Here is a 25,784-nt window from a genome sequence, read left to right as displayed (position 1 = left end):
TTGGGACAAGCACATTAAAATGTGGCGGGATTAAACATGTCTGTAAGCGTTCAATCCTCCCTCTAACCAGGGACAGTGGTGGAGCAGCATAACAAAGGAACAAACTTTCATATTTCGACTCAAGTCTACACTAAGGTCTACAAAATAGCGACAACCTCGTTAGATCAATATGTCGGATATGATTCACGAAGGAACGGATTTCGTAGTTTAGGGGAGACTTTAACTCTATCGAATTACATGTGCCAAATGTGCATGAGCTACTTCTGGATGGGGAAGGCAGAACTAAGCAAAAATCGTTTGTAACCAAATGATATACATTCTAGTTGAAGCAAAATTTGGAAAATTTCCCCTGAATTAATATTACTTACAAGGTCGAAATATATATATATGAAAGTTGCCAAATCTTATCTATAACTGGAAGCGTTTTATATTGAAATGTACACAAGGTCAGGGGAGGTAACTATAAATGCAGCTTCATATTATGGGTGTCCCTCCCCCCTTTTCCCCCTGAATCCGCATTGGATTAATAGTGGAGCCCTATTGCACTGGAAGAACATTAAATAATGCCTAATGCTTTTTAATAGAAAAGTATCGTTTTAAAACATAAGCCACTTTTAAAAGTTATCTTAGCTAGGCATGTAAAACTTGCCACTGGATGACATAGAAATACAGACCCACCCCTTTCAACAATAGAACAGACTAGAACATATGACGATGATTATGGGTGGTTTTTCATCAGTCAGTCAGTGTATTATATATTTCGCTTTCAAATTGGATAATAATCCTATTGAAACGGATAATGTCATATCTTAAGTATAATCATGTATTGTCGAATCATTACTATTTATTATGTAAGAATCACATATATATAACAAACGCGTCTCTAATTTGTCATACATTATCTTCTTTTGTTAATCTTTTAAGTGATTATTGTATGTTTGTTTAATTGTCATTTCAAAAAGCCGTTTCTAACATGAAAGAGTAACCCCTAGCAAAATTCTTAATTTTACGAATGTTTTCTGAAGTTTTTACTTTTGTGAGTGTCAGGCAGTCGAACTGACAATATAAAAATTTTCTGGAGTTTTTACTTTTGTGAGTGTCAGGCCGTCGAACTGACAATATAAAATGTTTTCTGAAGTTTTTACTTTTGTGAGTGTCAGGCAGTCGAACTGGCAATATAAAATGTTTTCTGGAGTTTTTACTTATGTGAGTGTCAGGCAGTCAAACTGACAATATAATAAAGAAGATGTGGTATGATTGCCAATGAGGCAACTCTCCACAAGAGACCAAATGACAAATATTAACAACTATAGGTCACTATACGGCCTTCAACAATGAGCAAATCCCATACTGCACAGTCAGCTATAAAAGGCACTGAAATCACAGATGTAAAATCATTCAAACGAAAAAACTAACGGCCTAATTAATGTACAAAAAAGAGAACGAAAAACAAATACGTATCTCAGCAACAAACGACAACCACTGAATTATGTACAGGCTCCTGACTTGGGAAAAACACATACATACATAATGTGGCGGGTTAAATATGTTAGCGGGATCCCAACACTCCCTTAAGTATGTTTTTCTGAAGTTTGTACTCCAGTGCGAGTCGGGCAATCGAATTGACAATATCCGCTTTATTTTCTAAAATACATGTGTTCGATCTGTTTCTTGTTATGAGCCACCTCATGAGGTTTTGATCACGTGATAACTCGGCCATGAAGTTTTGATCACGTGATAACTCGGCCGTTTTAAAAGTGATTATTTGATTACTAGTCCAAATCTTTCATAATTATTTCATTATTTGTTAATCTAGAAATGTATTTTTGATTATTTGATTATCTTGTTAAAATTTTTATTAATGATTATGTGATTTAATTGGCAAAAATTGTGATTATGTGTGCTTGGAAGCCCCCGCCCAATGAGGGGCATCTGCTATCAGTGTCGCACCAGTAACTAGTTTATAGTAACAGAACGTCCATAATATGAACGCGAGTAAATTTAAATCCCGACATCCCGAAATTCGAAAATAAGAATTCCTGGATCCCAAAAGGGTCAATCCAGAAATCCCGAGCTTAAAAACACCCGATTCCGAAGTCCCGATAAAGGTCCTATCCCCCTCATAGAAGCATCAATAACCAATTATTTGTTTAATTCGGCCGAAAATCGAACCAACGTCTTTTACGCGAACGAGGAAAGTGTCTACGAGACAACTGAGGAGGTTAATTGCTTACAACAGAAGTTTGTTTGCTATATTTTTAAGTTTTATGTTATTAATAAAGTCATTTAAACTTTAAATGTACATTAAGTATTTCAATCTTTTCCAAATCTACGGCTTGATTTTTATCTTTCCATAAACATTTATTTAAATATATAAAATATTTTGTAAATAACAGTTTAAAGAAACTAACAATTTTAACACAGTTCATTTGATTTTGTTTTTGAAACGGTTTAATGCGTTTAGATTGGTATCATTTGAGTACAAACACGTTATGTTTAATGAAATGTTACTTCTATATTTATCAAAGTAAAAAATCAAAATGTGTATACATATCACAATCTTTCTTCAAAAGACATTTGTTGCTTGCTTTGTATGATAATATAAAGCGGTGTGTGTAAACAAATATTTACTCATACTAACGGGAGACGAGACAAATTGAGGTTCACATTTAAGAAGAGATGGGGAGAGAACACCCGTGCCACTTTAAATTGGGAGGGGGGCGTGTTTTTTTCCGTAAAATTCATGGAATTGATAGATTTTTTAAAGTTGGGCACCCTAACTATTATCAATCAGTAAATTCTAATAGAATATACCAAACACAGGCAAACTTTTACCAAAGACTGTAAACTTCTGCATAAAATATACTAAAGACGGCAATCATCTTCGAAGAATATACAAAAAACGGCAAACTTCTGCGTGGAATATACCAAACTGACGGCAAACTCCTGAGTAGAATATACCAAAGACGGCAAACTTCTGCGTAGAATGTACCAAAGACGGCAAACTTAGAGCGTAGGATATAGTATCCCAAAGGCGGCAAACTTCTGTGTAGAATATACTAAAGACGGCAATTTTCTACATAGAATATACTAAAGACGGCAAACTCCTGCGTAGAATATACTAAAGACGGCAAACTCCTGCGTAGAATATACTAAAGACGGCAAACTCCTGCGTAGAATATACTAAAGACGGCAAACTCCTGCGTAGAATATACTAAAGACGGCAATTTTCTACATAGAATATACTAAAGACGGCAAACTCCTGCGTAGAATATACTAAAGACGGCAATTTTCTACATAGAATATACTAAAGACGGCTAACTCCTGCGTAGAATATACTAAAGACGGCAAACTTTTGCGTAGAATATACTAAAGATGGCAGACTCATGCGTAGAATATACTAAAGACGGCAAACTTCTGCGTAGAATATACTAAAAATAGCAAACTCCTGCGTAGGATATACCAAAGACGGCAAACTTCAGCATGAAAGAGAAATAGTTTTGATCTGGACAAATCAAATGACCTTGTAATATATGCCTTCGTTTATTGAATATGGCGGACACTTTAAATTTCTTTGATCAATATTTATGGTAGGATTGAAATAAAAAACAGAACAGTGTTCATGCAATATTACAGTAAGGATTTTTATAGGGCCTGAAGTACAATACTGAAAGTGGCACGGACTTATACAACAACCAATAAAGCAATCAATTTTAAAACTAGAGCATAAAGAGCCTTCGACCTAAAAATGCACGAAATATTTGCCACTGAACTTTAAACAACCAACAATCCTCCTCTATCAATCATCATGGACCCCCCCTTTTTGTGACAGTACATGCATTTGAATGGGGACATATTGTTGGAACCCCTCTCTTGAAAATGGCTGTATCCGCCCCTTGGTATACTGTTTTACGCAGGTCTGTAAATCACATGACATTTGTCATCAGGAATTTTTTACTTTCCTATGCAACACAGTTTTAGCCATGTTTCATCGTTCCTCACCCTCCCTAACTACCGAAATATCTGCCAGATTACCTAGAAGTATAAGACTAAGAAGATGCTTAATTCATTTTAAAAATACACCTTATCACATTCTGTAAGTACCTGTTAAGTCAGGAGCATGTTATTCAGTGTGTGTTTCTTATGCTGTATATCATATTTGTCCTTCATTCATTGTTTCATGGTTAATCAGGTTGTTGGTTTTCTTGCTTGAATTGTTTCACATTTTGCCATGCTAGAGCTTTTCAAGGCTTACTATGCACAGGCGCAGATCCAGAGGAGAGTTCCGGGGGTTGGAACCCCCACCCCCCTTTTTTTGGATGATCAATGCATTTGAATGTGGACATGTAATTGGATCCCCCCCCCCCCCATTTACCCGGGGTTAGGACCCCCCTTTTTCATAATGGCTAGATCCGCCTCTGATGCACATGAGTTTTGTAATCATTGATAAAGGATGAAATGACCTATATAATTGTTTCAATCCTTGGGTCTCTGACTGACATTTGTCTGTAGACAATCATACCATTAGGGCCCTTTATATCTTGTTGTTTGGTGTGAGCCAAGGCTCCATGTTGAAGACCATACTTTGACATAAAATGGTTTACTTTTACAAAATTGTGAACAACACGTTAAATAATTTCATGTATCTGAAGATCTTTTCTGGATTTACCTTCATCAGAAACACTCAAAGCCAAATATTTGAAAGCCATGGATGTATAATTACCAAATCAGTTGTAGAGCTATATGACAAGAAATACCGAAGTACTGACTACTGAGCTGATGATACCCTCGGGAACTGATAGTCCACAATTGGGACTTTGATGGGGAGTTGTCTCATTGTCACTCATACCACACCTTCTGTAATATATATATATCTACTTGTTCCTTTTATATCAATAAAAGATAACATTAGCAGTAGATTATAGTCAATGTCAGTCAAAATCAGCACAAAGAATACTTTAATAAATTTATTTCAGAAACAAACAAAAATCCAAACATTACAAAAACATTTCAACATGTAAATAAAATATAATCAATGTATAAAAATATCAAAAAAATGCATACAAAAGATGGAGTTAGGTTAAAGATTTCCTATGGTTTTCCTTTTTTCAGTTTTGACTTGATAAATGAGGCAACAATGATTTGATTTATGTTTTTTGTAAATAAATGAAAAAAAGGTGATAATTATGAAAATTGTTTGTTTAATGCCATTTTCATCTCTCTTGACTATATCTTTATGGCCTGTTTTTAAGAACCTCTGACAGAAAACTAGCAATCTTAGTCTAACACAAACCTGGAGGAAACAAGAATGTGTCCCCAGTACACGGATGCCCCACTTGCACTATCATTTTCTATGTTCAGTGAACCATGAAATTGGGGTCAAAACTCTTATTTGGCATTACAATTAGAAAGATCATATCATAAGGAACATGTGTACTAAGTTTCAAGTTGATTGGACTTTAACTTCGTCAAAAACTACCTTGACCAAAAACTTTAACCTGAACGGACACACAGACAAACGGACGGACGAAAGACGCACGAATCGGGCCACAGACCAGAAAACATAATGCCCCTCTACTATCGTAGGTGGGGCATAAAAATAAAGGTTAGGACAGTATATGCCAATCAGACAGCAACCCAAATGAAACAAAATACCATGGGACACATATATATTTTTATACATATTCTGATAGTAAATGAAATAATAACAAGGTCAGTTGTCTAACCTAAACATGCTAAAACAGGATAGAAAGTTTTCTAAGTTTTTTTCATGGTTTCTTTATTTCCTCCTTGAATAAGAGTAAACATCTTTAAAAATCAAACATAATCTTTGCAAAATTGTAAAATCTATCTAAGAAGTATACTACAGCTTGAGAGGATGGTGTCATTTCCACCCTTCAATGGTAGGAGGGTGGCATGGCATGGAAACATTCCTAGATGGTCTCTTATAGCCATATATGGCTATGACAACCTTATGGATTAAACTGACCCCTTATATATCTGAATATAATTAGAAACCATTAAAAAATATATTTAACTTTTTTTTAAATCTGATTTTTTGTATTCAATACTTTCCATACAAGATATGTGGATAAATTTGAAGACATGAGTGGACCTAATGAATGTCAAAGTCAGCCTAAGCTGTTTTCATGGTTTTGTTCAATATAGATATATTTGTTCTGGTCTAAAGAGCTGTTATAAGAGACTCATCTCTACTGTTATCTTGAGATTCATCATCCTTCTTCCTTTGTGAGTCACTATCTCGCAGGCTGTCACCAGCTGTCTCATGTCGTAAACCAAACATGAGACAAAACTGGACAAAAAATACAACAGACCAAACCACAGGGTACAACCATTTACTTGGATGGGACAATAATGTGGCCCCCACAAATGGGGTGATCAAACCAGGTACCTCTATGATGGCATTGACAGTTGCCATAGCAACTCCTCTCATTTTTGTCGGGTATATTTCTGGTGTATATGTATTTAAAAGGGAATAAATCGGCACCATGAAAAAGTAACAAACAATCACTACTGCAGCTTTTAAATAATCTAAATCTACCACAGCAAAAACTATTAATGATAAACAAGTTCCTAATGAAAAAACACGTAATGACTTAATTCTGCCTAACATATGTTTCTCTACGAATATCATTGCTAGACACAATCCAGGTAATTCTCCAATAAAAACCATGAACATGTTGAAATATCCGTCTACACCTAACGAAGTAATGTACTCAGGTAAATAGACTGTCACACCCCAGTAACCAGTCGCTTGAAGGAACCAGATCAGAATGATAAAAGTAGTGCTTGACAGATGTTCTGGTTTAAATAGATCCTGTATCCTGCCTCTATCTGAAGTTGGTGGTACTGTGATGGTCACTGAAAAATAAAGACATGATGGTTTATTTTTTTACTGGTCCTTAGTTTTATAAATTACAAAATGGACACCTGTTTTAAATGAGATAAGGAAAAACAACATGATGTTTAATGAAATACTGTTATGTACAAATGTACTGTTAACATGGTTAATTCAGAAATATATATTTGGGGATTTTGAACAGTGAACTAAAATGACAAGATTAATAATCACATTTCAAAACATGCTGCTAACATATAATGCTATCAAAATTAACAGATTAAATACAATATTTGAATTTGCAAAATTTGTCATATATATATCGCAACATTTCCAATTATGAAAAACCAAGGCAAAACATATGAATAAACAGTATTTTAATAAGCAGGCAAAGAAGAATATATATATATTCAACACAGCTAACATTTCACAAACATTTTTTCTCTGTTGCATGGGCCCCTGGCCGCTTCCCATACACACTTTGGAAATCACTGAAATTTATAGTGTTATTTTAATTTTGACACATAATTTTTACCATTTTCAATTTCTGTTCCATTCTGCAAAGCGATTTTCTTCAGTAGTTTTATTCCTTTCTCCTTCTGACCACTGATAAATAAATATCTTGGTGATTCCTCTCCAAACAATAAGGCTATTCCACATACTACAACTGAGGGGGCTGCACAAGCTCCAAGTAATGTCTGCCATCCATAGTTTGGTAGTAGCCACCAAGCTAGTCCCCCTGTTAATATAGCCCCTAATGCACCACAGAATGTTATACCTACCATCACTGCTCCCCGGTTCCTTTTGGGCAAGAATTCTGTAAAAATAGGACAAAATAGGAATGAAATCATTCATTTATAGTCTTCAATCATTTGTTAATTTTAAATAGATTAGGGTAAAAATGTAAAATAATTAAAATAGTTTCAGCATGTTCATATCAAAAACAATAAATTTTTGTCTACATAACATGCATTACTGTTACACCACTGTCCCAGGTTAGGGCAGGGTTGGTGCCTTCAAACTAGTTTTACCTTGCCACATTCTGTGTGTGCCTCACCCTGTGTGTGCCTCACCCTGTCCCAAGTCAGAAGCCTTATTAAGTGGTTGATGTACATGTGTGTCGCCCTTTATCCTGATCATGTTTTTCATACTTGTTTTTTGTTTTGTATCTATAGTATTAGTGTGTTGTTGTTTTGTGCTGTTGCACCAATGTCCTAGATTAGGGGGAGGGTTTAGTGTGTGTCGTTTGTTGACTGTGTTCATGGTGTCACATATTCAGTGGTATTTGTTTTCATGCATTAGTCATGTTAGTTTGTGGATAAATTAGGCAGTTACAATGTAGTTTCTCAATTGAATTGATTTACACTTTTCATTTTATGGCATTTTATAGCGGACAATATGGGATATGAACTTTACTCGATGTTGAAGGTGACCTTTTATCATGATTAAAGTTGTTAATTTCTGTGTTATTTGGTCTATTGTGGAGAGTTGTCTCATTCATTGTCATTGGCAATCATACCATATGAGGATACAATGTACCCTCATGACAAATAACAGTATAAAATCTTTCCAAATCAAATGACATTAACAGGAATTTGGGATGCACAACTATAACATGTATAACATACACAGTGGCGGATCCAGAACTTTTCCTAAGGGGGGCCCACTGACTGACCTAAGATGGGGCCCGCTCCAGTCATGCTTCAATGATTCCCTATTTAATCAACCAAATTTTTCCCACGAAAGGGGGGCCCGGGACCACTAGGGCCCCCCTGGATCCGCCTATGATACACCTGTACATACATGACATAATCTTTAAACGTACAAAGTCGAAGTAATGAAAGTATTTGACTGAAAATGCTGAATATGACCACATAACTTTAAACTCTTTCCAAAAAGCACAGTAAAGGCTAATTATTTGAGCCCTCTGACATAACAGTGGCGGATCCAGAACTTTTCCTAAGGGGGGGGGGGGGCGCTCCAGTCATGCTTCAATGATTCCCTATATAATCAACCAAATTTTTCCACGAAAGGGGGGCCCAGGCCCACCCCCCTGGATCCGCCTATGCATTAATGCATTAAGGATAATTCATGGAAAGATGATCATGACAATCATGATACGTTTGTAATAAAGTTTAAACAACTAGACATGCTAGATGCAAACAGTAGCCAACAATGACTGTTTGATGCCTGAGGGTAAAGGGCATTTCCACCCTCAAGCAACTTCTACATGTAGGTATGGGAAAGCACCACTATGTACAGTAAAACCTACCCAACATCAAAACAAAATTTGTGGCTTCAATGCCTCCAGTTCCAATAGATACAAATGCACGTAGTATGACTAGAAATATAAAACTGGTAGCAAATGCTGACACGACGCCGAATATCGCTGTAATAAATATAGCTATTATAAATGGGATTCGCCTTCCAAAATGATCACTTATTGTTCCAAATGTAAAACACCCAATAATACTCCCTATCCGTGTCGCGACAGGCAGCCATGCGTATGTGAAATGGTCAACTTTCCATAAATCTTTGATTGGTTTGCTTAAAAATATGATAACCATCATTTCTGAACAAATTGCAAAATATGCTCCGCCAGTCACAGCCAGCATCTTCAAATTAAACTTTCCAAATTTTAAGTTGGAAAGTACAGCGTCAATGTCATTGTTTGTGCTGGAGGGTTGTGTGTGATCTTCATTATTTTTTTCATTTTCGTCACAATTTTGTGTAAGTTCGCCATTAGTTGTCAATGTTTGATCGTGTTTGTTATATTGTTTACTGTTTTCCACCACGCTTTCCGGCAGATCCATAGGGGCCTTTTAGTGAAAGGGACAGAAACTAGTCATAACTTAGTTTCTTTAGCTAGACTGATGGTGCGTCTACGGGACTTTACACTGAGACGAGGGGGTGTCTGTGTAACATAAAATATTGTCCCCCATGAAATATTGTACGTCGGACAAAATTTCTTATGAAATATTGTCCACTGACAGTATTTCATAATGAAATATTGTCCTTGACAATATTTCATTATGAAATTCTGTCCTTGTCCATGAAATGTTGTCACCTCCTTTTGGACAATATTTCACTATGAAATTCTGTTGATGAGTTGACAATACTTCACTATGAAATACTGGCTTTAAAATTTTTTAATCGATTTATTATATAATTAGAAGTAGTACATATTAAGCATGCAGCATGTACATAAGTTTGTAGATTTATAACTGAAATGGTTTTGTATAGTAAGGATCGTATAATGTTATTACGATGACAATATTTCATGATGCATAGTAAATTTAGTAATGAAATATTGTGTTGTGGGACAATATTTCATAGGACAATATTTCATAGGACAATATTTTGCTTTACATCTGTTTAAGACTGCTATACGGTATTACTGGGACTATTATACTACAGATCTATCTAATATTTCAGAACAATACGCCAAACTATAGAAAAAAGATGAAAACAATGAACAGAATGCCGGAGTGGCTAAAAATAATGAAGAAAGCAGAAATCTTAGAAGAGATCAGTAAAGGACCATCATCAGACCCTCATTGATTTTAGATTTACAGTTTATGTATTGGTACATTGGTAAGGGATGGGTGTCAAGGAAATCTCATGTACGAGTAAAGTATTGGTCGTGCCGAACTTTTAACCTCAACGAGTGTTGACTTTGTTTGGGGTGGGGGTTAAACCTTAAGTCCAAGTTTGACATTTTTAAAGCTACACTATATCATTTTAAAACCACACACTCTTTAAGATCACTGTTTCCAAGTTTGACAAATTTTAAAGCTACATATACTCTCAAAGATCATTGTTTCCAAGTAAGATTGAACCCGATGATTAGTAGACTTAGAGTACATTGTTATAGTAGTCTCAGGAGTACAGAGACATATTTTTGTTATATCAATGGCAATGGACGACAAAACCTATAGTTTAGTTGAAGTCAGATAGAAAGCAATTTAGAATAGTTTGTATCTTTTCTGGCGAGTTTTTTGTCTTAACATTTGATTTATCATTAGTAACTTTGTCCTTGTCTACAAAATAAATTGTGGTCTTTTTCTTATTCTTTGAGAACAAATACCCAAGTAAGGTTCTTATCCAAAACAAAGTATTTTATTTAGCATCTTGAAACAAATTTTGTTCAACACCTGTAAACAATATGACTAACTGACTGCTTCACTGACTGACATATTGTGACTGACTGACGTATTTACTTACTGATTGACTGACTGGTTGACGTATTGATTGACTGACACTGTCAATCTGACTGACTGATGTATTGACAGACTGACTGACATATTGACTGAATGAATGTGTGGCATATTAACTGACCGACTGACGTATTGTCTGTCTGACTGACATATTCACTGAATGAATGTGTGGCATATTAACTGACTAAATATTATCTGTCTGACTGAAGTATTGACTGAGCGAATGCGTGGCATATTAACTGACTAAATATTATCTGACTGAATGAATGTGTGACACAGATTGACTGACTGACTGATGTGTTGTCTGGCTGATGCATTTAATGAATGACTGACTGTCTGATGTATTTACCAACTGACTGATGATCACTGATGTATTAATTGATTAACTGGTTTTTTTTGTCTTGCTGATGTTTTGACTGATTGACTGATGTATACTTGTGTTGACCAAATGAATGATCTAGTGATTGACTGACTGATTTTTTTGTCTTGCTGATGTATTAATTGAATGACTGATTGATATATTGACTGACTGGCTGATGAATTGATTGAATGAGTGTGCTACAGACTGACTGATGTGTTGAATGACTGACTGGCTTATGTATTGACTGATATATTGATGGACTGACTGACCTATTGGCACTCTCCAACACAGAGCTCACATCAGATCTGTACTTTATTTGTATCACTTAATATGACAACGTTTTGTTAAAATACTTAAGTATTGTCTGACGTATTGACTGATATAGCATTGGCTATAAAAACAAGAGAAAGACATATAAACTTATGGATTTATTTTGTCTATTCAGATTATACATTTACATTGTACACATTGGTTCTAAGATAATAACAGCAATGAAACAAAAAACAAGCTTGTTGTCAGGCTATAACAAAGAGTAGCTGGTACACCTCTATAAATCTTTACTACAACTATGTACCAGCTTGTTGTCAGGCTATAACAAAGAGTAGCTGGTACACCTCTATAAATCTTTATTACAACTGTGTACCAAACACTGCAGGAATAAGTTTGTGTCACTGTTATCTTTATTCAGGTTCCTTTAGAGGTTTATAGTTTATACAATTTGTATTGTATCAGAACACATTTTTTACACACACAAAGAGATTAAATACAGCTATAAATCTTTATAAATAGAGTTATTTCATACAATGCAGCAAAGTTCAGTATTTTTTATATAAATTTTCTGATGATTTTGCATTGGAAAAACTGAAGAAATACCTTTTTTCATACACAAAACACATGTTCATATAAAATCCTTGGTTTGGTACACTCCAGACATAAAATGATCATTTGTGTTCCAGATTTATAACCTGATATGTGGTTCTACAACAAGCTTGTTCTGGAACAACTTTATAACAAGCAAAATGAATACATTCATTATTATAAATATTTTACAATGTTTACATTTAAAATTTGATGTATAACCTTATTTGATAGGCCACAAACCATGATATTAGAGCAGAAAAAATTGCTACAAAAAGCAAACCAACTTCCATACTATCAACTGTTTCATTCATTTAAGAAACAATGGAACAAATTGGGAATGTATATATATATATATAATATTCTTAACAAATCGAGGATTTTTTTTCTCAAAATCCAAGCTAATTTTGTTCCTTAAATAATGTACAAACCAGAAACTTTCTTTCCATTTTCATGACAACTTATTAAAATCAAGCACTTACATCTAGCTAGGTTCATTTCTCCCTTTTTCCAAAGATTCTTAAGGTGGTTCCTAACACCTTGACTAATATTAAATAGCTCAATCATTTTTCTAAATAAATGGTCAAAATATTTACTTTGGACCCTTTGATTTTTTTTTAAAACTTGAGCCACTCTTTTTTTGGAGAATTTCATTGGATATATAGCAGTTTGACACACACTAATGTTTATCATTGAGAAGTTTAATATTTCCCAAACAATTGAATGTGATTAAAACGTTTAGCTGATTTTAAAAGAGTTATCTTCCTGTACTAATCTGTACCACCTTAAAGCAATATAATGATTAATTACACAAAGTTAAATTTTGAATGGTGACATTTTAATGTTTTAATGACCATCGCCAGAAAAATGGATGTTAAACAGATGTAGGCCCAACGACAGTTTTTGCATTAGGGCTATTCCATTAAAATGTATGGGGAAGGGTAGGAATGGACTTTCAAAATATCCTACAACCAAAAACCATTTTTTAGATAATTTTGCATAATGGTAAAAGACGCATACTGAAAAAAAGACCTATGACCCACATTCAATAATGAAACTTTCCTTTTTACCCTCCAACATTTTAATGGAATAGTCCTTACCAGTATACTACTTACACCATGTCCATACCAAGGACAAAAATACTCTTTTAAAATTGTCACGAAAATGAAACAATTTTTGAAGAAAAAGATTTTGTTTTACGACTTCTACATGTCTTTCACTTTATAAAGTGGTGGAAAAATAAACAACTCTCTAGTCAACACAAAAATAAAACTATATAGCACTTTCTATTAATTATCTAATAATGATATACATATATAACAAGAGTTCTCTCAAATGCCTAGGATATGCTACATACATAAAATAAAAACATATTTATACACGTCTATAAAGTCGACCTTAGAAAACCTTTGGCGACTACATTATTTAAACTCCATTTATTGCACATAAAAACTTTAAGACTCTCACTGCATCAAGCTGCCATGTTGCAGTATAACCTCTAACCTATACAAAACACTACAATTTCTAAAATTTTAATGTTTTAAATCTTTATTCTTAATATATAACGAAAGTCAATCAACACTTCTTGTTTGGCTGTTCAATTGACCTTTTTTCTCCAAAACAATTTACCTAACTTATATAAATATACTAAAGTTTTAATAAACCTTATTTCAATAAAAAAAAATTGCTTTAAAAATAAATGCCACTTTCAACACTTTTGGCTATATATATATATAGTGGTGGTCAGTTTATAATTGTGGAGGATGCCCGAGAGCCTGGGGAGAACCACTGACCTTTGGTTTCCTAATCAATTAAGATTGGGAGCATTGGCGGATCCAGGGGGGATGGTTCCAGGGGTTGGAACCCTCCTTTTTTTTTGACCGCTCAGTGCAATGGAGACATATAGCTGGAAACCCCCCCTTTTTTAAAATGGCTGGATCCCCCCCTGGGGAGATCTTAAACCCCTTAGCCACTTCACCAAAAAACATTGAATTTCAAATGACATGACAAAGCTTAAGAACCCCACTGTTGAGATATGCAGTCTTCATGATGAACTGTTAAATCTACAGGCCCCCGGAGCTCAATTTTAGAAAATGTTTAGTTAGATTCTGTTTGCCTGCAATTTTACAAAGCCTGGGCTGCCGTTCAGAGTGAAGACTGGATATGGCAAAGATGTAAATAAAGATCTTCTGTTGTATAATAAAGTTCTTTTAAGCAGAATTAGGCAACAAAAAATGTTAAACTAGACATGAAAGTGTCCATACAATGGCAACATCATACGCTTGACTTTGGCAAATAAATAAATACAACCAACACAAAGATCCTAAGGATCTCACAATCAATACATTACCAAGCTCAATTTATTTGGAACAATTCATTAACTATAAAACATGTTTATGTTCTATTAACACCAACTATATAACATGTTTATGTTGTATCAACACCAATCTTATTAAAATAAGTTCTCATCACTTGCTCCTCGATTTTTTATATGTCACACGGCGACATATAAAAAATCGAGGAGCAAGTGATGAGAACTTATTTTAATAAGATTGTATCAACACCAACTATATAATATGTTAATGTTATATAAACACCAACTACTGCAGATTCATTGTCCTTCGTTGGATACAAATTTACGTGGATTTCGTGGGTACAGGTGAGACACAAATTTTCAAGGAATTACAAACTTTCCACAAGGTTGTATAATCAAGAAATTAAATGTCCACAAAAATACAAGTTTTCATCAAACCACGAAACCTGGTACCCACAAAAATAAATGACTCCACAGTATGTAATATGTTAATGTTGTATAAACACTAACTATAGCACTTCAACAGAGTATTTTGTTCACTAAACTTCACTATAGCACAACTCTAAACACACATTTTTATTAAATGTCAAAGAAGAAAGCATTATATCATAGATTACAAATTCAAAATATATATTATAAACAATGAACTAGAAAGATTAGATATTACTCTGCCCTTAATGATCCAGCAGTGTTATGAATGGACAAATAACATGGAAACTTATCTCAATAACTTTTCTCCTATTTAACAAGTTTTGTGAAAAAATAGACTGGCCATCAATGCCCCTTTTTCATTTCATTTTATTTCATGCCATCTTAATGCCAAATCCATTCCAAAGATATTTCTTGCAAACATGCTCACAACGTCAATGAATTCTTAGTAGGTAGTAAGTCTTCCCATGCCCAACTCAAACAATGTTATCATTTGAATCTAAATTATGGGTTTTATGGTTTTATAGAAAGAAGGGAATACTAAAATTGATCAAATTAAAATATTATCCCAATAAGACAAATTTCAAAATTAATATTGTTTTATATTCATGACATGGCATTGCAGCCTTTAAACAGATGCAGAAAAACTTCAGATTTCTTTTATTTTGCCTGATACTATTTTTAACAACAAAGCAAAGCTAAAGGTGTAGATGTTCACCTTTGTTTATATATACACTAAACTACTGTGGATTCTTAAATATTCCTTGGATACCAATTTTCATGGATTTCGCAGGTACAACGGATCCACGAATTTAAATTTTGCAAATTTTCTAAAGGAATGGATGCAAACTTTGCCAAAACCATGAAATTAGATATCCACAAATATATATGCAAGTTTTTTTTTTCAAACAACGAAAATTGGTACCCACGAAAATAAATGAATCCACATTACATTAATCTATGAACAAATTTAAACCAATGTTGTACATTTTTCATTGTACAAATGGAAAGATAAATCCTGTTCAATGTATGTCTACATGTAAATAGTGTAGCAATTTTCAATGCCTACATGAAAAGAGTGTCGGCCACTTCACTGTCTACGTGAAAAGAGAATAGCAATTTTAACTGTCTATATTTTCACTGTCTACATGGATAGAATGTAGCAATGTTCAAAGTCTACATGAAAAGAGTATAGCCCGGTTCAATGTCTACATGAAAAGAGTATAGCCCTGTTCAGTGTCTACATGAAAAAAGTATAGCCCTGTTCAGTGTCTACATGAAAAAAGTATAGCCCTGTTCAGTGTCTACATGAAAAAAGTATAGCCCTGTTTAATGTCTACATAAAAAAAGTATAGCCATGTTCAATGTATACATAAAATAGTTTTATACTGTTCGATGTCTACATCAAAATATCTGTAACGCTTTTGGATAGTCAAACTATGTTCAATATTTGTGAGAAAAAAAAACTGCTCATAAAAGTTCACAATCTACATGATAATTGTTTCATGTCTACATTAAAACATACACCACTTTTCAATGTTCACAGGAAAAAAGTATAACACTGTTAATTGTCTACATGGAAAATCATTTTGTTTAAAGTACATGTAGTCTTTTTCTACTTTATCACAATGCAAAAACAATATACGACCAACAGCCTTCTGTATTATGGAATGATCTATAGCTGGCTCTCTAACAAATCACACAGCACGGAAGGACAGGACTCTTTACTTGATCTTATTGTTAGTCTGTACATCTGAAAACACAGGCATACTAAATATATAACAGGTATGGCAACAGGTAAAGTAATTTGTAATTAACAGGTAAAATAGTTAGAGTCCAGCCATATGATAACCTTACATTTGTAAACTTCTGTGTCATTTAGTCTCTTGTGGAGAGTTGTCTCATAGGCCATCAATCATACTACATCTTCTTTTTATAGACGGTATTTATTGTATATTATAATTACATGTGCTTGTTTATTTGGTTCTAGTCTAGTCAGTTTTCAGTGTATATTATAATTACCTGTGCTTGTTTATTTGGTTCCAGTCTAGCCAGTTTTCAGTGTATATTATAATTACCTGTGGTTGTTTATTTGGTTCTAGTCTAGTCAGTTTTCAGTGTATATTATAATTACCTGTGCTTGTTTATTTGGTTCCAGTCTAGTCAGTTTTCAGTGTATATTATAATTACATGTGCTTGTTTATTTGGTTCTAGTCTAGTCAGTTTTCAGTGTATATTATAATTACATGTGCTTGTTTATTTGGTTCTAGTCTAGTCAGTTTTCAGTGTATATTATAATTACATGTGCTTGTTTATTTGGTTCTAGTCTAGTCAGTTTTCAGTGTATATTATAATTACCTGTGCTTGTTCATTAGGTTCCAGTCTAGTCAGTTTTCAGTGTATATTATAATTACCTGTGCTTGTTTATTTGGTTCCAGTCTAGTCAGTTTTCAGTGTATATTATTATTACCTGTGCTTGTTAATTGGTTCTAGTCTAGCCAGTTTTCAGTGTATATTATAATTACCTGTGCTTGTTTATTTGGTTCTAGTCTAGTCAGTTTTCAGTGTATATTATAATTACATGTGCTTGTTTATTTGGTTCTAGTCTAGTCAGTTTTCAGTGTATATTATAATTACATGTGCTTGTTTATTTGGTTCTAGTCTAGTCAGTTTTCAGTGTATATTATAATTACATGTGCTTGTTTATTTGGTTCTAGTCTAGTCAGTTTTCAGTGTATATTATAATTACCTGTGGTTGTTTATTTGGTTCTAGTCTAGTCAGTTTTCAGTGTATATTATAATTACCTGTGCTTGTTTATTTGGTTCCAGTCTAGCCAGTTTTCAGTGTATATTATAATTACCTGTGGTTGTTTATTTGGTTCTAGTCTAGTCAGTTTTCAGTGTATATTATAATTACCTGTGCTTGTTTATTTGGTTCCAGTCTAGTCAGTTTTCAGTGTATATTATAATTACCTGTGCTTGTTTATTTGGTTCCAGTCTAGCCAGTATTCCTATTTGTGCAGTCCTAGTGTACAGGATACCAGCAGATACAAAGTTTTCAGGGTTGGGGTCAATATCTAGTATCACACTCATGCTAAATCCAAGTAACTGAAACACATGTTCAATAAGTTTAAATATCAATGCTAAATGCAAGAAACTGAAACACAAGTTCCATTCCAAGTAAATGAAACACATGTTCAATAAGTTTAAATATCAATGCTAAATGCAAGAAACTGAAACACAAGTTCAATTCCAAGTAACTGAAACACATGTTCAATAGGTTTAAACAACAATGCTAAATTCAAAAATAATGCAAATGTCGCTCACTATGAAATATAAGAGTTTCAAGTCCTAAACAAAAGTATTTTCTTCAGCATATTTTTAGAAGTCTTAACACACATAAAAGTTTGTGTATTATTCAGCTTAAAATTTATCTATATTTTCTGACATTTATTTACCTTTGTTTTAACCTGTTCAATGTCCATTGGAAACTGTGCTTTAAATATTCTCTGACATTCTTGGTTAGGTCTACAAAACAAACAAATAAATTAACCATACAAGATCTCTTGTAAGAGAGGTAGGAGATTCCAAACTTACCAAAGGAATATCCTAAGCAACACCTCACAGGAAGTCACGAGACCTTTAGATTTAAATCATATTTCCGGCTGCAGTCATCAGGACAGACCTGCCTCTGTCCTCCCTTTAAAGATATTTTCCCGGGCTCGTGCAAAACATGCTTTATTTTATATATGAAAGATATCCAAGTTTTCATTTATCGGTTCAATGGAAGTATATTTTGGTGTCGTCTGCATTTTCATTTATTTAATTCTGTTATGGGAATGGATGGTGTCGTCCGTCGGAATTTTTTATAAAGGACGGTGGTCCTATTTAGCAGATGGTCTGCATTTTTTATTTACTTTATTCTGTTATGGGAACGGATGGTGTCGTCCTGTGGAATTTTTTAAGGACGGTGGTCCTATTTATTTGAACGGACATTTGTTGTCCTGTTATTTAGGATGGTGATCCTTTCTTATTTGAGAACAGACATGTGTTGTCTTTGGGTTATAGGATGCTGGTCCTATAGACTTAATTTTATGATGTTGGTCTCTTTACTTAAGAGAGCGAATTTAGTTTGTCATGTTTGATTTAAGGATTACCATCTAATTTACATTTATTGTTTTTGACGATGTCGTCATTTTCCTCGAAATACAGTGTAATTTTGGTTATATTTAATCGGCTGGTTGACTTTATTTTGTTGAAAACAGAATTTTTTACTGAGATGAGGTACGTGTTTGGCCGGTTTCCTGCCTTTTACTTCGTCCATGCGTTTAAGGTTGGCTCTTTATTTATTCCCTTTTAGTCAGTTTGAATTATGATTTTATTATGTGATTTGAAGATATAACATTTGATATGCTATTATCATGATTATATATGATGTGTACAATTTGAGAAGTTTTCCTATTTAGCATATTTTAGTCACAATGAATAAACAGGTTTCGTCAGTTGATTGACCCAGATAGGTCAGTATTGATTTTATTGCATTGATTGAACAGGTGAACTTTCTGTGAAATATTTAAAGTGTTAAAGGTAATTACGCAAGTTTGTTGTTAAATTTAAGGTTCGCTCAATAGCTAATGATGTTCATGAATGAGTTTTATTTTTGTTTAGCGGGTTTTAGATAGAAGAATAACTACCACTTAGTTTTAATTTTTATAAAGTGAATTCAGCCCATCATTGTGGGCTCCATACAGAACATGATGTTATTTTACTTTATTTGAGGTAATTATTATCAATTTTGATAATAGGTGCTACCGGTGTAATTTGACGGATGGAATTGAAATGATTGAATGGGTGATCACAAGCCCAGTAGTCAGCACTTTTTGTGCCGACATGAATTATCATTGATATTGTTATATTTATAAATTATCTGTTTACAAAATTTTGAATTTTTTGAAATACTAAGGCTTTTCTACCTCAGGCATAGATTACCTTAGCTGTATTTGGCAACACTTTTAGGAATTTTGGATCTCAATGATCTTCAACTTCGTACTTTATTTGGCTTTTTTTTTTTTTTTTTTTAACTTTTTTGGATTCAAGAGTCACTGATGAGTCTTTTGTTGACGAAACGCACGTCTGGCGTATATAAAATTTAGTCCTGGTATCTATGATGAGTTTATTGACGGCACATTCCATAGTGATATACAGTCGACTCTCGTTATGTTGAAGTCAGCCGGACCAGAGAAATATTTCGAGACACACGTAGTTCGACTCAAATGAACACTGGAAGTTCGACAATCTAAGGGACACAACTCTTGCTTAGCTTGGTAAAGCTAAAATAAATCCGGGTGAATATGGCTTTTATTATTATAATGACATTATTTTTACTTCTTCAATTGTTTCAGTTAAAAAAATCCTATGGCTTTTCCAAGAGAGTAAATCCAATCGATAGTTCCATTATTCAGGTTGTAGCTGACAAAATTGTTTATTCTCAGATACAAGAGATTTAAGAAAATTTTGATTTCTATTCATTTTGTTTTATCTCACTCTTCCTTTTCAAAAGAAAATATAACAAGATTAAAGACGCCGTTTGAGTAGTTTTCAGGTGATCATCAACGGAAGCCATAATCCTCACTTTATACACACCCAAGCTTATTAGTAGTGTAAATCACAAATTAATTGTTTTGTAAACATTTTAAATACTTTTTCATGAACATTAACAATGTATCACTAATTATTTATCAAAATTCTATAAAAGATAATCTTAGGTAAACACTCATGGAAATAGCATGTCATAAATCAATACAGTGGTCAGTGACCGGAAATTTAATTACACGTGTATTGTCAGATTAACTCTTCAATCCATTTAAATCCCGGAGGTCATGTTTTGACATATGTGTATTAGTTCGAGATAAAAAATGAATTTTGAATGCTTTGTTAACCTTGGGACCGTAAATTTAGTTCGACTCAACGAAAATTTCGACTAATCCAATTTCGACTCATCAGGAGTCGAATTACATACTTTTGTATGGAATAAAGTTCGGGACCACATGAAAAATTCGAGTCAACCAAGTTCGAGACAACGAGAGTTAACTGTACATATAAGTATTATGTTTGCAATGTGGGTTTATCTTTTAATCTTAGTTGACATTTGGTCATATTTAGCTGTTTTTTATATATATATTCGTTTTTATGGAATATATTATATTTTGTAGATGGCTGAGCCACACTTGATATTAAAGTCTAGACATACACCAGTCAGATCGATCATTGAACAACTATTCCCTTGATGAGCTGTCAATAGAGTTTAAGAAATTAACGGCAGAATCTTTTAAGTATGTTCTGATGCTAGCCGGAAAGACGTAAATTTAGAGAACGGTTTACGACTCATGCACCAAGCCATTCTTTATGCCAATTCGATTGGCGGCCCAAAGGTTTTCGCCCTAGATTCCAAAGGACAACTAGGGGCGTTTGTTTCTTCTGTAAGAAGAATGGCCATCATGTGAACTCGTGTTCGAAGTTGAAGAAGGAGTAGTTATGTTTTTCTGTTAAAATTTCGTAAGGTTTCAAAGTTTTCTGACATTCATTCCATGGGAATCTAATCCTTAGTGGCTTATTGTTAGTCATGCAGAATAAAGTTCGGGGAATTTTTTCTCTGTAATTTTTTCATTTTAGGATTATAATTCAAAGAGAATGAAATTTGAATTATCTGAATGGGAAATGAAGTCATTATTTGACCCTAGCAGCATTGATTTTAAAGAGAACGAAGAAGTTTGGGTGGATTACAGAGGAAGAGTTCTCCTACCTCCATTTTCCTTTCCCCGCGCAGAAGAAGTAGCAGAAAATAGTATTTTTGATTCAGAAAATCTACCTTTTAGACAGCCAGAATCCTTAATCGCAGGAAATCTGCACAAACATTTAGAAGCTTGGCGGGAACTTAATCCTTCTGCAGAAGTTTTAGAATGGTTAGAAAATGGGGTTAATATTGAAAATTATTTCAGACATTTCAAATACAATTTTAAAGGGAAAATGTATGACTCATGTAGGCTGGTTCCAAAAAAGTTATGATAGATACTCTAGGATAAACAATTTTGTAAACAACTCTGTAGGTTCCCTATAAAGGAAATTGCTCGTTTACCTCAAACAGCTGAGAGAGTATTTGACGAAGTGGGTGACACAACCAAATTGTCTTCAGCATTTCTCTAACTTCTCATTTTTCAAGAGTGTGTTATTTGTATTAAAATAGTTTTCAGTGTATTGTATTTAACGTTTGCTGAAGATTTGTATACATATGAATAAATTTGAATTTGTTAATTTTGTATTCATTTACTTACTGATAACAATAAACGAGGAGTAATTGGCAATGAGACAATTATCAGACAATACAGCATATAATGATTACCAGATTAGGCGTTACAGTTTACGAAGGAAACGACTATAGATATCATGGTTTTGTCTTTCACATATATTAAAGGAATTAGTTTTGGTTAGTTTGGTGTTTTGTTTTTTGTGAGTTTTGGGATTAATAGTAGGTATGATGGACGGATAGGGATTTGCTTCAATGGTAACAATCTTGAGAGTATGGATATGCGAACTGGAATTTTCACACTCCAATACTAAAAGCATCTAGTTAGTTGGAGTGTAGTGTCACTTAGGATAGCCCTATATCCTAAGCGACATCTCACGAGAAGTCACGAGACCTTTAGATTTAAATCATATTTCGAGATGCAGTTGATCTAAGGATGGAGGTTGAAACTTTCTCTCTCTGAGATAGCATTTGTTTGTTCATTTTTTGTTGGCCCAGTTTGTTGGTTTGGTGAAGTTCTTGTTTATTAGAGTAAGAACTCTCAACTACTATTTTGTTTCCGCCCCTCCCACCCTCTCTCGTTGTCTGTGTTTGATCACACTACAAGAATTGGATGCTCTCTAAAATTTCACACTCCAATACTAAAAGCATCTAGTTACTTGGAGTGTGGTGTCACTTAGGATAGCCCCATATTCAAACTCATAAGTAAATGACAAACTGACAAAACCATGGCAATAAACAATCAAAGAGGGTAGTAATGCTATATAACCGTCAGGCGTCAAATGGTCATTTTCAGCTACCGTTAGCGTAACACCGGTTAAATTTTTATCATGATTCTTCAAACTTTCCGTATTGTTATTCGTCAGAGGTCTCAAATAATTATTGTTACCGTTATTTTTTGGGAAAATTTAACCTAATTCGTCAAAATCAGTCAATTTTCTTATTGTCTAAAAGAAAGTGTACATTTTATCGCCATGCATAAAAAATTACTGTTAACGTCATTTGGCAAGAATTTTTACAGTGATTTCCCATGAAGGTACCCCCATTACCACCCTCATCAAACAACAAACCATAGTATACAAAAAAAAACATTAAAGAAAAAGCATTCTGCGAGTTTTGCATGGCAATATCAGTTACATAGTGTGCTAGTGATCTAATACAATATTTATGAGGTGGGTAAATTCCATATGGGGTGATAGCGAAGAGAACTGATATTCATAGAAATAGAAAGAAACCAGTTGTCGGTAAACAGGAAGTTGTTGAGTGATGAATCTGAAACGCATCATGCAGTATACCTGACTTATATAAACCCTGAAACCAAATTTCAGAAATCCTTGTATTGTAGTTCCTGAGAAAAATGTGTCGGAAGTTTTAAACTTGGCTATTATGCTTAAAATAATACAAGTGTTTGGTAAACAGGAAGTTGTTGAGTGATGAATCCGATAACGCATCCAGGGCTTCCAAAAAATGTTTGAGCCAGCCGGACATTTCATATCTGATCACGATTTTAATTCCTTAAGACTTAGTCACAAAAGGCAATTATGGTAATCAGATGGCCATTCCAATGATTGACATTAAATTGAAAAAAAAAACGATTTTAAACTTTACTTTGATATGATATGAATTTGATGTTCTGATGTAGCTATTAAATTGGCAGTGCATCATTCAAAGTGTGCACATCAGCGTGCTCATATCTGCCTTAGACTTTTTATTTGTGCAAAAAACTTTAGTTTCGTTATCACATGTTCTAACCGGATGTTGACTTGACAATGGTAAAACATGGACCATAAAAGGATACGTAAAATCCGTGTATGTTTACAAAGCACGACTGAGTGAAGAAGCTCTTTCCACGTTATTTCTTCAACAAAATACTTGAAATGAACGTTAGATACAGGTATCAATGATAGTTTTAGCATTTTTGAAGAAATGTAGGATGCATAATTAAATTTCCCACCTGTGCACATGTGCACACGTAGTTCTGACGATTTTTCATTTAAAACCTTTTTAAATTTTTCATCAAATCTTGTTGATAAACTAATTTCTAATAATTTTAATCTTTTGGACTAAATTAATTAAAAACAAACCGCTGAAAAGTAAGAAAAAAATTGTGAATAGACCGATCAATTTATACGATGTCCTGTACTGAACATAGTTCACCTGTCACCTGAACAGGTAGATTTCAGCTGTCCAAATACTAATTAGCCTCGATTAAAATTAGAAAGTATTGGATTAGGTGTTGTTTTGATAGTAATTAATCATCATGTCACAATTATGACCGGAAATGTGTTGATGTTAAAGGCAAAAGGTTGGGTCAAAAAGATCGTGAATTATGTAAAAATGACCGAAAAAGCCTTGAAAACTAAAACGTATATGACCGTTTCATGCTTTGCCCAGCCGGACTTTTACCGGACATTATACAAATGACCGGAATATATGACCGTTTTGGAAGCCTTGAACGCATCATAAGGTAAAACTGACTTATATAAACCCTGAAACCAAATTTCAGAAATCCTTGTCAAGTAGTTCCTGAAAAAAAATGGGACGAAAATATTCATGGGACCGATGGATGGTTGGGTTGATGGACAGATAGAGGTAAAACAGTATACCCCTCTTTTTTAAAGTGGGGGTATAATTAGCAACTCTATACTTACAGACTTAAAGCCTTCCACCGTGTAAAGAAAGTGGCCGAGTCCATTTCAGCTGGTTCTATAAATTTGTTAAGCATAATTGGGAGCTTCAGGTTGATTCTTTGTATAGATCCACTCATTCTGAAACAAAAATGTAGAATGTTTTTAGAGGTGAAACAATATGCTAGAAATATTTTCTGTATATATTGTGATAATTTATGAAAGATTCAATTTGCTTAATGACTACTTTTTTCATGATTATAAAATTGAGAATGGAAATGAAGAATGTGTCAAAATGTCAACTACCCATTTAACATGATTAAGGAGCATACAAGGCCACCAATAGGTGATCAAAAATATTTATAAATTCAAGGGGTAAAACAATTAACCTTCTACTTTAGAAAGGAATTTAAAAGATTTTCATGATTACTTAAAAAATTTGTAAGGGTTCCACGGAACCCAGTGTCTCGCCTACTTTTGCTGTTAATCGCAGACTCAACAAAAATGAGGAAAAACATCAATAAAAATTTCCCTCTCGATACTGTCTTTTGATTGAAAGAAGCTTCCAAGTTTGGTAAAGAAATCCAGGATAGTTTATGAATCTAATAAATGTTTTATAAACTTTAACTGCAGACTGTATGTAATGTTAACTGGAAGAAAAACTAAGTCCATTTATAAGTAAAATACGGAAAAAGTGATTTTTTTTTTCTTTCAAAATTTACTTCTGAATAATATCTTATGATCAGAAACAAGCTTTTGTCTAAGTTTGGTAGAAATCCAGGATAGTTTAAGAACATTATAAAAATTTTAAAAACT

General features: G+C 33.7%; 2 protein-coding genes across 3 annotated transcripts in view; both read right to left on the bottom strand.

Moving 5' to 3' along the window:
- Positions 1–4,955: 4,955 nt before the first annotated feature.
- Positions 4,956–9,707, bottom strand: LOC143084032 (synaptic vesicle 2-related protein-like). The gene is made up of 3 exons (XM_076260445.1): positions 9,132–9,707; positions 7,395–7,676; positions 4,956–6,882 (listed from the first exon to the last, which is right to left on the bottom strand). Exons 1-3 carry the CDS (start codon positions 9,670–9,672, stop codon positions 6,185–6,187), a joined length of 1,521 nt encoding a protein of 506 aa, XP_076116560.1. The 5' UTR covers positions 9,673–9,707; the 3' UTR covers positions 4,956–6,184.
- A 2,145-nt stretch (positions 9,708–11,852) lies between these two features.
- Positions 11,853–25,784, bottom strand: part of LOC143084031 (AP-2 complex subunit alpha-2-like) — a 54,951-nt gene continuing 41,019 nt past the window's right edge. Inside the window, exons 20-24 of one of the 2 annotated variants that reach the window (XR_012980992.1) lie at positions 24,993–25,109; positions 18,497–18,566; positions 18,012–18,146; positions 12,052–16,791; positions 11,853–11,982 (exon numbers count right to left, since the gene is read on the bottom strand). Coding sequence is in view for 1 of the 2 variants with exons in the window: in XM_076260444.1 (XP_076116559.1) it covers positions 16,714–16,791; positions 18,012–18,146; positions 18,497–18,566; positions 24,993–25,109 (400 nt within the window). In the remaining variant the exon portion in view is untranslated. Of the gene's footprint in view, positions 16,792–18,011; positions 18,147–18,496; positions 18,567–24,992; positions 25,110–25,784 lie in introns of both variants that reach the window. The other variant, XM_076260444.1, reaches the window with a different exon arrangement.

Source organism: Mytilus galloprovincialis, chromosome 7, assembly GCF_965363235.1.
Source record: "Mytilus galloprovincialis chromosome 7, xbMytGall1.hap1.1, whole genome shotgun sequence".
NCBI classification, from domain to species: Eukaryota; Metazoa; Mollusca; class Bivalvia; order Mytilida; family Mytilidae; genus Mytilus; species Mytilus galloprovincialis.
This window is presented reverse-complemented; position numbering and strand designations above follow the sequence as displayed.

Excerpts from the sequence above, each read along its gene's own strand:
- LOC143084032 (XM_076260445.1), bottom strand. The coding sequence starts at position 9,672 with ATGGATCTGCCGGAAAGCGTGGTGGAAAACAGTAAACAATATAACAAA. Across the intron at positions 7,677-9,131 it reads AAATTTTGTTTTGATGTTGG|AATTCTTGCCCAAAAGGAAC; the intron begins GTAGGTTTTACT and ends CTATTTTTACAG. Across the intron at positions 6,883-7,394 it reads TGGAACAGAAATTGAAAATG|TGACCATCACAGTACCACCA; the intron begins GTAAAAATTATG and ends TTTATTTTTCAG.